Source organism: Exophiala oligosperma (assembly GCF_000835515.1).
Source record: "Exophiala oligosperma strain CBS 72588 unplaced genomic scaffold supercont1.6, whole genome shotgun sequence".
Classification (NCBI taxonomy): Eukaryota; Fungi; Ascomycota; class Eurotiomycetes; order Chaetothyriales; family Herpotrichiellaceae; genus Exophiala; species Exophiala oligosperma.
In genome coordinates this window covers 1,358,227-1,373,441 of record NW_015622823.1, presented here as the reverse complement: position 1 = coordinate 1,373,441, position 15,215 = coordinate 1,358,227, and the positions used below count along the sequence as shown (strand labels likewise).

At 50.3% G+C, this 15,215-nt stretch overlaps 6 protein-coding genes across 6 annotated transcripts in view; 3 read left to right on the top strand and 3 right to left on the bottom strand.

Moving 5' to 3' along the window:
• The first annotated feature begins 1,432 nt into the window (after positions 1-1,432).
• On the top strand, positions 1,433-2,598 carry PV06_06940 (uncharacterized protein). The gene is made up of 2 exons (XM_016408114.1): positions 1,433-2,184; positions 2,247-2,598. Exons 1-2 carry the CDS (start codon positions 1,539-1,541, stop codon positions 2,534-2,536), a joined length of 936 nt encoding a protein of 311 aa, XP_016261594.1. The 5' UTR covers positions 1,433-1,538; the 3' UTR covers positions 2,537-2,598.
• A 327-nt stretch (positions 2,599-2,925) lies between these two features.
• On the top strand, positions 2,926-5,406 carry PV06_06939 (uncharacterized protein; the record flags this gene model as incomplete). The annotated part of the gene is made up of 2 exons (XM_016408113.1): positions 2,926-5,263; positions 5,393-5,406. 2 exons carry the CDS (start codon positions 2,926-2,928, stop codon positions 5,404-5,406), a joined length of 2,352 nt encoding a protein of 783 aa, XP_016261593.1.
• Positions 5,407-6,870: 1,464 nt separating this feature from the next.
• PV06_06938 (uncharacterized protein) lies at positions 6,871-8,401 on the bottom strand (the record flags this gene model as incomplete). Its single annotated transcript, XM_016408112.1, has 2 exons — positions 6,871-8,077; positions 8,131-8,401. 2 exons carry the CDS (start codon positions 8,399-8,401, stop codon positions 6,987-6,989), a joined length of 1,362 nt encoding a protein of 453 aa, XP_016261592.1. The 3' UTR covers positions 6,871-6,986.
• Positions 8,402-9,400: 999 nt separating this feature from the next.
• PV06_06937 (uncharacterized protein) lies at positions 9,401-10,436 on the top strand. The gene has a single exon (XM_016408111.1). The coding sequence runs from the start codon at positions 9,534-9,536 to the stop codon at positions 10,185-10,187; it is 654 nt and encodes a 217-aa protein (XP_016261591.1). The 5' UTR covers positions 9,401-9,533; the 3' UTR covers positions 10,188-10,436.
• PV06_06936 (signal peptidase I) lies at positions 10,262-11,850 on the bottom strand. The gene has a single exon (XM_016408110.1). The coding sequence runs from the start codon at positions 11,711-11,713 to the stop codon at positions 10,505-10,507; it is 1,209 nt and encodes a 402-aa protein (XP_016261590.1). The 5' UTR covers positions 11,714-11,850; the 3' UTR covers positions 10,262-10,504.
• A 2,165-nt stretch (positions 11,851-14,015) lies between these two features.
• PV06_06935 (uncharacterized protein) overlaps positions 14,016-15,215 on the bottom strand; it is a 1,936-nt gene continuing 736 nt past the window's right edge. The window contains exon 2 of the mRNA XM_016408109.1: positions 14,016-14,998. Coding sequence (XP_016261589.1) covers positions 14,511-14,998 — 488 coding nt within the window. The 3' untranslated portion in view covers positions 14,016-14,510. The remainder of the gene's footprint in view (positions 14,999-15,215) is intronic.

Here is a 15,215-nt window from a genome sequence, read left to right as displayed (position 1 = left end):
TGAATGATCAGAAATGGGCCTAATGCTGGTCAGCACTGAGGAATCCCTCACGAAGGGATCACGAGGTCGAAATGAAGTGATCATGGTGATACGTTCACTGCCTCCCTTTGCAGCTAAAGCTTGATGAAGGATGTGTCTGCCCTGAAGCACCACAGCACAGCCCTTAGCAAAAGTTAGCAGATGCTCACTTCACCACCAAAGCGAAGAAGCTTACCATTTGCGGACCTCGAACTCTGACGAATTCGCCTGATCCAGTCCTGATTGCTGTTTCACCACCTTGCATTTGTGATGCGTCGCTCATCATCACGACACAGACAAAGGGATAACTATCATAATGCCATTTGGTGACAGGGACATCGTCATCGGATTGATTCTCTTGTTTCTTATAGTCCTTCAACGGATCTTGAACAGAAATATTGATGTTGCCGATGTCAATGTCAATCTCCGGTACAAGATCAATCCCAGCAATCTTCGAGACGATCGAAAGCGTTCGGGGGTTATTCCACGCATCATACATGAACGGTGCATACCTTGGGGAGATATGATCAGCCGAATGTCCGTAACATTGGTGAACGATGAGGCGATGTATTGCTTACTTCGGACAATGACCCCTAAGTTGACAACCTGCAAACTCTGTACTGTGCATACAGTTGTCCCAGACTTCTTGCTGGAATATCTCGCCTCTCATGATATTGATGGCTTCTTCGGTGAAGAGAGGGAATGGTTCCGAACTTGCAACCGGAGAGATACCAACATCTTCTGACAAGCCGATATCCTTGAGCGTCACAACCTTGGGATCTTGTTGATAAGCCAAGTGCCTATCAGGGTCAAACTTCACACAAGGTCCGGAACTGCCTGGAGTCAGTTTTTCACTGATTATGGGACTGATATTGAAGCTGTGGACTGCTGGACGAGTATCAACTGTTGCCATGATGAATTACAAGGATTTTGATTACTGCAAGAGGGAAAATATCATCTATGGGCAGCAACGTTCAAGTTGAAGAAGTCGACATGAAGGGCCACCCCCTCGCTTTGATATGCCCCTTGTTGCTTATCGGCATAACCGGCCGGACAACATGAACAGCCTGTCAATGCCAATGTCTTTCTCAGACAAATCTGGTTATCGGGCCGTCGTCACGCTGTGCCATCAACTGTTTTTATCATATGAACTTGACCTGATCGGGGCATCAAAATTACAACCTTGCCAAACAGTGACACATTAGCACACGGGCCTTGGAGGCATGTGAAGGGCGTGCAAGGAGCTCTCCAGAAACTGCCGAATTGGGAAATTTAATCCCCTCGCATTCCAAACGTTTGATTGGATTGAAGTGGTGGATCACCACCCCCGGGTACCAGGCGGATATCTCCTCTACCACGCAATAAATACATCCTCCAAGGGCCCTATGGGGTCAAGTCTTGAAGAGCATCAAGCATCAGTTTCCGTCCACATATAACACGGATCAGTTCGTTAGGACAACAAGGACTTTGTCAAGGAAACAACTACTGTATTACACGTCACACATCACACACCATAGAAAATGGGTCTGTCCATGTTCGGGCCTCCTGAGCCAATTGACCCTACATACCAACCGACCACATCAATCACCAAAATCCCGGCAAATGCACCAATTGAAGAGATCCTCGAAGTCATTGAACGAGATGGAGGGGTAATCCTGACAGGATTCACTTCCGCCGAAGAGCTCTCGGCCATTGATCGGGATGTGGAGGCTCATCGAAAACAAACACGCTCCGAGAAGGGAGCCTTGCCCAATCTTCCCAGAGAGACTTTATCCGTGGCTGGCCTCGTGGGAAAGTCTCCCACGGTCGCTCGAATGTGTGAATATCCGGTGTTGGAGAAATTACGCACTCACATTTTACAAGAAAACTTTGACGTGATACGCGAGGATCACGTCGAACACAACACCATCGACCCTCTCCTGAGTATCAGCATGACTTTTCATATCGGACCGGGCGCACCTCGCCAGAGACTTCACAGAGACGACAACACGCACGGAACACGGCATGGTGGAGGAGCACACTTTGACCTGAAACAGGCCGGGCAATTCGCATGCTTGGTGGCGGGTTCCCAGACAACCCGAGAGAATGGTGCCACAATGTTCATCCCAGGATCTCACAAGTGGGACGATACACGAGTACCTCGTCTAGATGAGATCTGTTTTGCCGGTGAGGAAATATCCTACCCTTTTGCCTACATTTTCTAGTTGCTAACAATTTCCTCCCCTCAGAAATGGAACCAGGCTCGGCTCTGATTTTCCTAGCCTCCTGTTACCACGGCGGCGGTCACAATGCGACCACCGATGAGGTTCGAAGAGTCCATGGATTGTTCTTTGTACGTGGGAACATGCGTACAGAAGAGAATCAGTTTCTGGCAGTTCCGAGGAGTAAGGTGCTTAATATGAGCGAAAAGATGCTCTCGTTGCTCGGATATTCGAAGCCTTCCTCAGCGCTAGGGATAGTAGAGAACGAGGATCCAGTATCAAATCTGAGAACTTTTCTCGAGATGGCCAACCAGTAATTGATGACTGCATTATATATGAGCCATGACTCTGGCCAAGTGAAAATATAATAGAAATTTGCGACGGTCACTTTTCAAACATCAATGGTGTCTTTTATGATCTATACATACTTTAATGCTATGATAATCACGATAGAACTAGTAGTTCGGGATACCCGTTCCCCGTAATGTGGTGGAAGCCCCTCCTCACCCTCTTCCTTCATCTTCATTCTCTCCACTCTCCAATTTCTCTACAACCTCCGCCGCTCACAATACGAAGACACAATAAACTTGCCACTTCTTATCTACACTTATCAGACATGTCTCTGAAGGTCCCATATCCCCTGCCTTGCCTGTGCTGGTTCTAGACACTCGTCTTTCCTGTTTACACCGACGACCACACTCACTATATGGCTAGATATGAGACCCATCCAGCAGAACGTATGACGAAGTCTTTGGTTCCACTGGCTCCGAATGGGAACGTCAACCCAGGACCAGTCGAACAAGTATCCAAACGGAAACAGCCCAAGAGTCGCAATGGCTGCGTCTCATGTAAGACCAGAAGGAGAAAATGCGACGAGACAAAACCGGCTTGCCAACAGTGCACTCGACGAGGACTGATATGTGGCGGGTATCCCAAATTTCTGAAATGGAGGCCAGTTGGAAGGAAAGTCGGGACGGACCAGCCCAGGTCATTGGATTCGTATCCGAAGATCAATCTTCAGCCGCCGTCAGAGAAGAAGAAGCCTCGACTGAACAATCATCCGCGAGAAGATGGTCCTTCAGCAGTCTCGCAATCAAAAACCTCGAATTCTTTTGCGGGTCATCCATCAGTATCGACATCTGCATCGACGGCTTCTCCTTTTCGAACCCTTGAGTCTACGGGACTCTCTTATGTGCCTTCTGAATCGGTCGAGATCGATTTAGATGGATACAAGGCGAATGGTATCGATGATCGTGGGCAACAATCGAATTCTGCTGGAGATGCATTCTTCCCAACCGCTCATTTATCCGATCAATCCGCACACTCTGAAGACCTCGAATTTGGCCCGGATGTCTCGGTGTGGGACTTTTTCAACCACGAGTCACTCTTTGACTCCTTCATGGATGACGACGTGATGAACGACGTGACGGCCCCAATACCTGAACTGGATCGGGCACTCGACACCACTTTCGATTCCCTCGTCCATTACCCCAAAGTTCCCGTCACGACGGCAATACAGTCCGATCTTGCTTTCGTTGCAGTTCCAGAGGAACAGCCCGGGGCCGGCGACGCCGCAGCCGAAACGATCAAGCATCTCTTCGAGCACCGGACGTGCGAGATCTTGTCCATCAAAGAAGACCAGAGCAGGAATCCGTGGCGGACATTGATTTGGCCTCTGGCTTCTGACCATCCCGCTTTGCAGTACGCACTCGCCGCCATGACTTGCCTTCACATGTGCAAATCTCAACCTCAACATCGCCTCCCGGGATTACGACACTTTGAAGCCTCTACTCGAGCGCTCGCCGAGGACGTTTCCGCCCACACCGACAACGCCGACGCACTGACATGGTCGATGTCCGTCGTCGCCACGAGACTTGCGTTGGGTTTCGCCGCTGGTTGGGATTACGAAAGCTCTTCGACGGGGATCGATCATATCAACGAGGCGAAAATTCTGATTCGTCAAGCGGCAACCAACCACAAAACTTCTCCCCTTTCAGGCAGCGACTTGAGTCGACTGAGTTTTTTGGCCAACACTTGTCTGTACATGGACGTCATCGCTCGATTGACTTGTCCGAATTCCCAAACCTCCAACGACGTCGATTTCATGATGGCCTGCACCTCATTGAGCAGCCACATCCCCTCGAAACAGCAGATTGACCCTTTGATGGGTTGTGCCATTACCTTGTTCCCCATGATCGGTAGGTTGGACGACTTGGTCGGCAAAGTTCGAAGGAGGTCTGCAGACAGGAATTCGCCCGCCATAATCTCACAGGCCGTCGAATTGAGGACCGACATTGAACGGTGGAAGCCGTCGATACAGCTAGACAATCTCTCGGAGCTTCACCCCACGGTGTCGGACGCCATCCAGACAGCCGAAGCTTACCGGTGGGCCGCGTTATTGTTACTGAGACAGGCGGTTCCCGAATTACCGTGGAGACAGTCCGTTTGGGAGTTGGCATCCAAAACCTTGATTTTCATCGCCACGGTCCCTCTGAGATCCCCCACCACGATCGTCCAGGCTTTCCCTCTGATAGCTGCAGGTTGTGAAGCGATAGACGACGACGACAGGGAATGGGTTCGTCAGAGGTGGGAATTGATGGGTCAAAAAATGATTACGGGGATCGTGGATCGCTGTAAAGAAATCACTCTCGAAGTATGGAGACGTAGAGATGAGTTTGAAGAAATCAATTTCGTGGCCAAGACAGGCACGACGACGGCGACACAGAGACCGGAGTCGACATCTTTATCGACCACACCTACGCCAATGTCGAATTCAAACACCGCGAGTACACGTATGTCCACGGTCGAATCGGATTTTGAGGCAGCAACAGCGGAACAACCACCATTGTCGTCCGAGACAGATCATCAGTGTCAGGAGACTCAGCCACCACCAACACCCGGTCACGGTAGAGGGGTATCCGACTTTCCTGACACTGCCGCGTTCAAAAAGGGCATCGATCCAATCACCCGGGCAGGTTTCATGAACTACACCGTCAAGGGTGATTTGCATTGGTTGGGGGTCATGAAGGACTGGAATTTGGAAGGTAAGTTCTCTCGAAGTCGCGGCCCCCCCGACTGTCTCTGTCACTTTGATCCGCATACACGAGTACCGGTATGTGAAAGGTTTAAGGGTCCCGAGGCTAATGAATTTTTTTTTTGAATGTGTTTGATAGTCATGCTTGGGTAAATACCCATGCCTCATACGAATATCATTGCTGGTCGTTGCTCGTATCATCCAAGGAACAATAGTGGCCCCGGGACGACAGAACCGATGTCATACGAAATTACAAGAACCACGAGGATCTACCCTTGATTTGACGAGGAGAGATCAGCAAAGTCCGAGTACCACAGACATCCTAGCATCCATGTGATACGAATCAGGCTTTTGAGGGCACTGGCATAGGTCTTCGATCTAGGTACCTTAAGTCCGTCCATGGTGTATTTTTAACTCCGCCGTTAAATCCAGAGTCACCCTTTCGTATGTACTTTGTACACGGGGGAGATGGTTGCAGGTCGGTGAGGAAACAAAGCCCTGTAAACTACTGCCCCCGGCCGTATGGTTGGTTGTGTTGTGGGCATGTTGAGTGGTGGTGTATTGGAAGATATAAATGTTGGACAAGAACCCCTACGGTTGACCTCCCTTTTCTCCCGGATCCTCTACCAAAGTTCAGCCTCAACCTTGCCAAAACGGAACAGAACAAAACAGACCATATTATTGAGCTACTCTGTACTCCACACTCGTACAGTTATTCTCCCATCACCATTGAGCATTACTCTTCACCATTACGAGTCGTATCCGTGACGTTTCCATCTTTTGTTGACACCTCATATCATCCCCCGTCTTCACGTCACCATGAGTATCCCCGCCAGCAACGAGAACAAAAACACAATATACCTCATTACCGGAGCCAATCGTGGTATCGGAAGATGTTTGACCGATTTGATTCTGTCACGACCCAACACCACGGTCGTCGCACTCGTTCGTGACCTGGAACACGAAACGACAAAGTCACTTGTTGATACCCACGCCCACGCCCACGAATCACTCAACAAACTCATCGTCATTCCATACGACGCCTCCGTCCCTGGATCAGCCGACGAGGCCATCTCGACACTTCAATCCCCATCCCACAAAATCACCCACGTCGATGTTGTGATTGCCAACGCCGGTATGCTCACCAAGCGCGGACCCGCCATCGACACTCCGGCCGAAGACATCTTGTCGTCGGTCCGGGTAAACGCCATCGCTCCCCTCGACCTCTTCCGGGCGTTCTTTTCGTCGTCGTCCCTCATGAGCCCCAAACCGACAAAATTCATTGCCATCAGTTCGGCCATCGGGTCTACACAGTTGATCCCCCAGCACGCCCACTCTTCCACGTTGGCGTACGGCTTGAGTAAAGCCGCCTTGAACCACGCCATGCGGAAATTGAGCGTCGAATATCCAGAAACGATAGTCGAGGTGTTGACTCCCGGACCCGTCATGACGGACCTGATGAGGGAGAATAAAGATCAATTGGAGGCAATGTTGAAGGTGAACCCAAAGTTGATGGAGCGCTTCACACCCATCGAACAAGCGTGTAAAGGGTTGTTGGGATTGATTGATTCCGCTTCAAAAGAGACGAGTGGTGGGTTCAGAGATTGGTCTGGTGAGGTCATACCTTTTTAGATCAGGAAATCGAATGCCGAGACAAAGAAAGGATACCGTCTTGTTGTAAAGGTGCGAGTGTGAGTCAAGATAGTTTTATTTTGAAAACAGCCCTCATAATCTCATCCCTTCTGTCTTGCCTGGATAGATGATGATAGATGAAACGTCAATGACTCATCCCAAAAGAATCTCGTACAGTCCGTCACTCCCGGCACGTCACCACCAACACATTGCGCGATTGCAGTCGAAGAAAGTCGATCGGAAAAAGCACAAGTCATGTTGTCGGGCCCGTAAACAGCCCGAAGCATTCTGGCTGTCCACATCATCAACGACGCGTCACATGCACTGAAAGACTGCATCATGAGACTCTTGCAGCAGATTTGGACGTTACAGTTGACGATCCAGCACGAGTCCATGTCGGCACCACGGTAAGTGCAGTATGCCAGAAGCGCGAGTGCAACGAGAATGTCATGGCGATGAGTCGATGGTTGCGATAATTGTAGTAGTCGGAGACACCTTGCCACGTTTAGGTGACGAGACTGTTCGACTCTCGCGGCGGCGGAAAGACCTTGAGATTTCCACGATGCGTGCCACTCAGACACTGTCTCCATCACCATTATGCATTGGTACGTCAGAGTTTGTGTGGTGATGACACTGCGTAAACCATCGGGAAGACTCGGCATCGTGCGGAGGGCCTCGTCACAAATTGCGGCGTCGGCAGTCGCTCGAAGCCCAGCCTCGGTCATCTCGACTTGTACAACTCTCATGGCGTTGAAATGGTTAAAGTAGGACTGGACGGTTCGAGCCAGGAACCCGTCGAAGCCCAGAGCTTCGTAACCACCGTGAGCGATCAACAAATCGTGCATCGCTTTGAGGTGGATTTCCGTCTTGTCGTACTCGCCGACGAAGTTCCAGATAGCTATCAAGGCTTCAATGCCCCAGATGGTGGCATCGAGAGAGGACCGTCCTTCGGAAATGGAGCGTCGTAGTGATATGTATGTCTTTTCGATTAATTGGTAAACTTCGCGCGTTATGCGCGGAACCAGTGAGGTCTTTGTGAAATCCTGGATGAGTAACGTGACTGCGCCGCACGAGTTCTGGACGACTTCGTGATGGAGAACGAAAGGAACAACTGCTTGTAGGAACTTGCCGTCCACGCCGTCGTGTTGGTGAAGTTGTCGGCGATGGAAACTGGGAACGACGTCGCGAATATCTAGTCCCAGAACCGGTCAGTCAAAGGCTGGGTCCCCATTTCGAACTACTCACAAAGTGACAGAGCTGGAGCCAATGTGCCTTGGAAGGAGAACGGCGACGGTTGTGCGACAGTATTCGTTGACACCAACAGCGGCTCTGGCGGTTGGACAGGTGAGGTGCTCTCTGAAGATTCTCCAGGCGTCTTTGCTTGTCCACCTTTCTGGGGATTGGTTGTGGACTTAAGCGATTGAGCTCTTAGTCGAGCAGCCTGAGCCGGTCCGGTCCTCCATGAAAGAATGTGTTGTTTGTAGGCCGTCGATGGCACTCTCTTCTTCCCCGCCATGCAAGAATGAAAAGGTGAAGGAATTCAGGCAGAACATCCAAGACGTAGGATAGTCAGCTTTCACGACCACGAAGTCGTCCGTTTGCACATATGGACGCCATGATGATAATGACACTTTATCACCGTATTGTAGATGTCGATGAAGGACGTATTCAATAGTGTAAAAGCGTATTCGTACAACTGATTCCAGAAATATGGTTTTCTTTCGCCTCGCCTAAAAAAGGGTCCATGGGGCTGCATCAGAGAATAACCAAGCCGAGATATGCCTTTTTCTGGTTACAGCATATGCGCCAATGGAGCCTCGTTGGTCGGCGAGTCCGATGGCTCTCGTATTTTGAACGAAAGAGGAAATCGTCAACAGCCGTTTAAGAGGCTCGACGGAAGTTGGCCGTGTTTTTTTATAGAATGACTTGTCATGACAAAGAAATGATGCGGCAGATGCTGCATATTGATGTGCGTTTAGAAGAAAAGATATTCTGTCAGTCAATACTATTCTTTTCCGGCCCCCAACGTATATTGTCTGCTCGTGTAATTTCTACTCCGTACACCTTTTGTCGTTTCTAGTATGAGCACCGGAATATTGATGAATAACCAACAGAAAGAAGCCCTATAGCCTATCTAAGATGGCGTTTGATGAAATTAAAAAGAAAGAAAAAAGGATCGATCTCCTTTAAAGTTGTTGCATACTGTGTACTGTCAGTAAAGGAGGGGTTGTTTCTTGTGGTGATAAATATCTTCGAAGTCTCTACGAGGTCTCTCGTGTCGCTGTGAAGATCTGGATCAAATTTCCAATAATATATTTTCCGCTGGATACTTCTTTATCAACATCAATTCTTCTGTTCAAGGATACAAATATGTGTGGTGTGTATCTTTATTGCGGTAGAACATGTTTGGGTAGTTTGTTTGCCTCCCCATTGTCGATCTGTTTCCCCCCCCTTGACATCACAGACGCATGTGGCTCCCTCTTTGCAATTAATGTCCACCGACTTCTTGTTCCACCGTGTCCCTCTCTACCACGAGTAACCAATTACCAGGTACATACTCTTTTCCCACCATCTCTCAAAGATCGTACATGAATAAAACTTCGTCACTCCTTTTGCTATAACAACTCCTCCTCCTCCTCCCCGTCGTCATGTCTTCCACTCAGATTCCCGCCGGTAAAACCTGGTTCGACACACACAAGGTGCACTTTGAAGACGTCCCCGTCTCGGCCGACCAGGAGATCTCTACCAGCGAATTCCTCGACGCCGCCGAAGCGACCACCACCTTGTTTGACTTGTTGGGATCGGTGGCTTTTACTCCCGTGAAAAATGACATGACGACCAACGTGACCAAGGTCCGTGAGAGACAAAAGGCCAGCCCCGACACTTCGGCCACCCTCCAGTCCCTCTGCAGGGCCGAGTTGGCCTCGAAGTCACACAAGGCCACCGAGGGTTTGCTGTGGCTGGTCCGGGGTCTCGACTTCACCGCGCAGTCGTTGAGGGCGGACTTGACGAGCAACGCGGCCGTAGCACCCACCGAGGCGAAACCGAACAAAGAGTTGGCGGACAGCTTCAGGGCAGCGTACAAGAACACACTGGCACCTCACCACGGGTTCCTGGTCAAGCCGATCTTCAGTGCGGCCATGAGTGCCACCCCTTACCGAAAGGACTTTTACGTGAGATTGGGTGGTCCAGGGACAGACCCCGAGGTCATCAGACAGGCTCTGGAGAAGTGGGTGTCGGCGTTGGAGAGGCTGGTGGCCATCCTAAAGGCGTTCCTGGCCAGCAAGGAAGCCAAGTGGTAGTAGATTGATGAAGCAAATGAAGATGCATTGGAATCTCCTCGATTGGTAATTGTAGTCTGTCGGGTCAATAGGCTGCCATTTCTCAGACGAGGGATCGACGTTGTTGTCGATGGCTGCTTTTGATCATAAAGGGGGCCCAGGTGTTGAGGGGTTGCGCACACACGTTATACAAGCCTGGGACGATAAAGATGCATTTGATTCTACGCTCATGTGCTATGAACACTGGTTCCACCTGATAAAACGCCGTCGCTATGCCCTTTTCAAAGAACTATACAAGACCCCGTATATCGCGATCTGGGACAGGATTGCTATAACACTCACGCCGTGCTCAAGGTACCATGGGACGCCGTAATCGCTCCCTTTTCCCGCTGTTTGTCAAGGTATCTGTCAAGCTGCTTTCTCTTTGATTCCTCCTCTTGAACTGCAGACGGTATAGGAGGCAGCTCGCTCCCATCCTGTTGCAGAGAGACACGTGTGAACGCAGTCTCAAGCTCATTCACCAACGCCTGCGCCACGTCCACCGACCCCGGGTTGTTGTGCTCCAACTCCGACTTTGCATACGCGTATATCGTGCGCAATTTGTCCAGCTTCTTCCTGTCCGCCATCATAGAGGGTAAGAATTCTCTCTTGGCCTGGAGCGCAATCAACTCCCTCGCCGCCGTTCCATCCGCGAACGCCTGACCCATGCGTACCTGATCCGGATCGACTTTTGCCTCGCCCACGACGTCTTGTTCGACTCGTCCTTGTCTCTTCGCAGGGTAATCGTGGTCGGCCCAACTCCCCAGGCCGTGCCACTGCCACGGCCACGTCCACGGTGCCCAGGCCGCTTTGGCCACTCCGAGCACGAGGTTCTGGCTTATCGGGCCATACCAGTTGCTGTCGACGGTCTTGTCGCGGCCGTCCGCGTCGCCTTCGACCCAGATGTGGTTGTACGGCACGACGACCGGATCGTCACCCCCCGGGTAGCCCGGTCGAGGGGTCACGCGGTCCCCGGGAACGGCGACGACACGCTTGATCGCCCATTTCGTCGGGTCGTGGGGTGCGTAGAAGACTATGATCTGACCTCGGTGGAGGTGGAATGGTGGGTTCCTGAAGACTATGCTCGGGCGTCCCGGGAAGGTGACTTTTTGGAGCAAGATGCGGTCGTTGGCTGGTTCGGGAAGGTCTGGAGAACATGTCGGGTTAAGGTATGGTTGCATCGACGGGCCACGGACGGTCGCGATACGCAGAGGGAACTGGGATATGAAGAAGGCGACGGGAGGTACCACGAAGAAAAAGTACCATAGCAAACGTCGGCTGGTGGGAGACCGGAGGATTTGAAGGATGGAGGAATTGGTGTTAGAAGGCCGAGATTCGGGATGAGGTCGAGAAGGGACTTTAATTTGGGGGTTTCCTTTGGTTGGAGGGGAGGACGGTAGAGGAGGGAGTGTACGGGTATGAGCAGTTCGGGCGCAGATGGTTGAGGTGGAAGAAGCACGGCTGATAAAGCGCAGAACGAGGAGGCCTCCTCTCGATGTGGGTGGCATTGTTTTTGGCGAGGTAGATTCAGCCTTTAGATAAGGCCGGATGATATAAAGATGCCCGAAAGGCGTGAAGTATTGGTCATTGTTCTGTATATCTGGTCATTTTTGGTTTTTTCTTGTGGGCTCGTATCGTATGTCACATCAGATCTCATGAGCATGAAATGAAGCTCTAACAATTTGGAGGAGTTAGTGAAATGCGGAGAAACACATGGCAAGTTTGCCGAGCGAGCATCTACTCTACCAACTACTCCATATAAGAGTCTCGACAGCTTCGTCTCTTCTTCCTGACCTAACTCCAAACGTATACATATGACTTTGCTTGATTGCTCCCAATGGGGCTAGATAACTGAGAATCACAGACACTTGCAACAGGCCAGTGAAAATCCCCATTCACCACCGAGTACTTATGAAGCGACTCCCTCCTCCGAGCAACAGATCTTTCTACTCTATCCCGGACAGTCGACATTTCCTTGCATCTAGTCTTTATTGCTATTCTGCTCCTTACCTGTACAAGGATCTCACTGTAGAGTGTACACCTTCGTTACACAGCGCAGTCACACATCGTACATGTAATCATTACATAACCTAAACTCGAATTCTCCTTCTCACCAGACATCTTGTGTAAAACTTCAAAGATTCAAATGACTCCCACATGGATTCTGAGACTGGCATCCTTTTCCAACTCTTTTACTCGCATATTAGCTCATAGTTCCTCCCCCCTTACGTTGACCACTACATACTGTACTTGTACGGGAGTAAGATGTAAGCCGTTGTCACTCTTGACCTTCCTTTTCCGGGGGAGAAAAAGATCCCCCCTTTACTTAGTGCCGGGTTCCCACACCAGTCAAGTCCCCACAGTTTTATGTATCTCTCAGGAGGTTCACAACATGTATGCAAGTACTTTGTTACTCGAACGCTGTACTCTTGTACACCGGCAATGATATACATATGCAGTGGATTCCGTGATCCGGACTAGCATGTACGTACATACTTAGTGTCTCCACTGCTTTGCAGACACGAAGGACTTCTACTTCTCGGTTTCTCTCCAGCTTCCTTTTACAGCAGCGGTAGCATCATCCATCATCCATCTCTCCTGTGGATTCATTCAACTTACCCGCCTGCATACTCTTTACTCCTCCGTACAATGTAGGTAAGGTATTGTTTCATCTCGAATCTTGAAACGCAAGTCTCCCGTCCCATCAACCCACATCAGAGGGAGGGACATTCGACCGAGGGTACCTGTAGTACGGAAGTAAAGTACAGACTGCTCGTTTTGTGTAGCCACCACCATGCTGGGCTCGACCTCTGTCGGAACCTACTGTATGAAGTACATTGCTCGTTTAGTTCATTCATCCATGTGGCGTCCACGACTCATCAATCATACTTGTGCTATTTACGAGTAAAATCTCGTGCTCATCCAAGACGTCGGGAAGGTGAACGTGAGTGTGATATCTGTCCATCAAACCGTCATGGCCATTGTACCGGAGTATCTAGTCCATGCTCTCACTCGACCTTTTTCAGCCCTGACTCCCACACCGTATGAATTACAGTACCAAGGTAAAACGATCACTGGTGATGATGTCTACCTCTTGAGTAAGTGTGTTTTGTGGTGTCTATGTGTAAAGTACAGCACGGTCAAATCATCCCTCGATTCCCTCCGGTACATTTTTTTTCTTACCCCTGAATCCTTCCACACCACACCACACCGCACCAAGAGCGTGAATGATGATTGACATGTTCCTTTGACATGAGCTTTGACGTGATGCATGATGTACCTGTACCCTGTACTGTCTTGATTTATTGCGTGACTACCCCTCGGAGAAACATTGACATCTGTCCGTCGCCCCCTTTCACCTCTCACACATTGCATGGTGGAGGCAAAATATGGTACTCTGCACTTTCTGGGTCAAACTCGTGACTCGACTTGTACTCTCCTCTATTACGTCCTTACTGTACGTCCTTGCGTTGCAAAACACACACCACTCAACTCGGCCCTAGATCAAATCCCATGTCAATATGCCTGTCTGTCCATCCATCCATCTGTCGGGTCATTCAATTGTCACACGTTGACTGAGACATTTTTGACCAACTACTGACCACTTACGATACTATTTTAATCCTCGTGTCACCAGCACCGCCACCGTCGCCACGAACTGATGACGGTGTCAATTGAATTGTTCTGCGGAATTGCCCTCACTCACCTTGAACAGTCAAGTATAGCCATTGCATCGCAATGGTCTCTTCTGTACACTCGAAGAACAAGAAGCCAAGAGAGGAGAAAAAAGAGAAAAACAAAGACGTAGAATAAATTTGAATGTTTTTGGGTTCATTCTATCTTCTCTCTTTTTTTTATCAAAAGAGACTTGCAAAATTTTGCATATAGCTAAAACTAATAAGCTACCTAAAATGCTTCCCCCTCCCAAACCATTTTTGTGTCCCAAGGGAAACACACCCTCAGTAGAATGTTCCCTTATTGTTCCTGTTCCTTTCTACCCTGTATTCCCATATTGCCATATTTCCATGATCCCCATTGCGCGTCAGCGGTGTCAAGCGTCAGGAGCGCTTTATAACCCTGTCGAGAAAAAAAAAAGATTGTATTGTCGTGTCCAGTCATTAGTGTTTGTTGTTGGTGCAAAAATGAAACAAGTCGAAATAGAGCCGCAGAGTGCAACATCTCAGTAGACTTTGGTGTTCCGTGATTAATCGGGTTCCCGCCCATTTCTTCTCTCTCAGAGAATCCAGGGGTCCGAAAATTGCCGAATTGAAAAAAAGGGACAGAAGATGTCGAGCCGGTCCTTGCTTACAGCAGAGCAACGACGATGATGGCAGCCAAGGCACCTGCGATCTTCAATCCACCGACTTGAGCAGTGGCGGCGGCACCAGTGAAAGTGCTCACCACTGGAGCGACTGGAGTGGTGGAAGATGGAGAAGGTCGCACGGTGGTGCTTGGAGCAGGAGCAGGGGGAGGTGTGGTGGTCGCCGGGGCCGGAGGAGGGGTCGAGGTGGTCCAGTCGCTCCAGACGTGGCTGGAAGTCTCGATGGGTGAGACGGGGACCGAAGAGGTCGAATTCCAGTCTCCCCAGACGGTGGAGGAGGTCTCGATGGGCGCCACGGGGACCGAGGTGGTGGTAGTCCAGTCTTGCCAGGCGGTAGAGCTGGTCTCGATGGGTGCCACTGGGACCGAAGTCGTCGTGGTCCAGTCTTGCCAGTGAGTGGTCTCTGCTGGAGCAGGTGCCGGAGCGACTGGGGTGGTCCAGTCGTTCCAGTGTTCGGAAGCGGGAGCCGGGGCTGGAGATACAGAGTTAGTTGTTGTTGTCGTCGTCGTCCAATCTAGCCAGACAGTTTCTGAGGGGGTAGTTGTGGTGGTTTGGGAGATGGGGCTTGGGCTAGGGGTGGTCGTCGTGGTAGATGTAGTCCAATCTAGCCACATCGTTTCTGATGGGGTAGTGGTCGTTGTAGTGGTCTGGGAAATGGGGCTTGGGCTGGGGGTTGTTGTGGTAGAGGT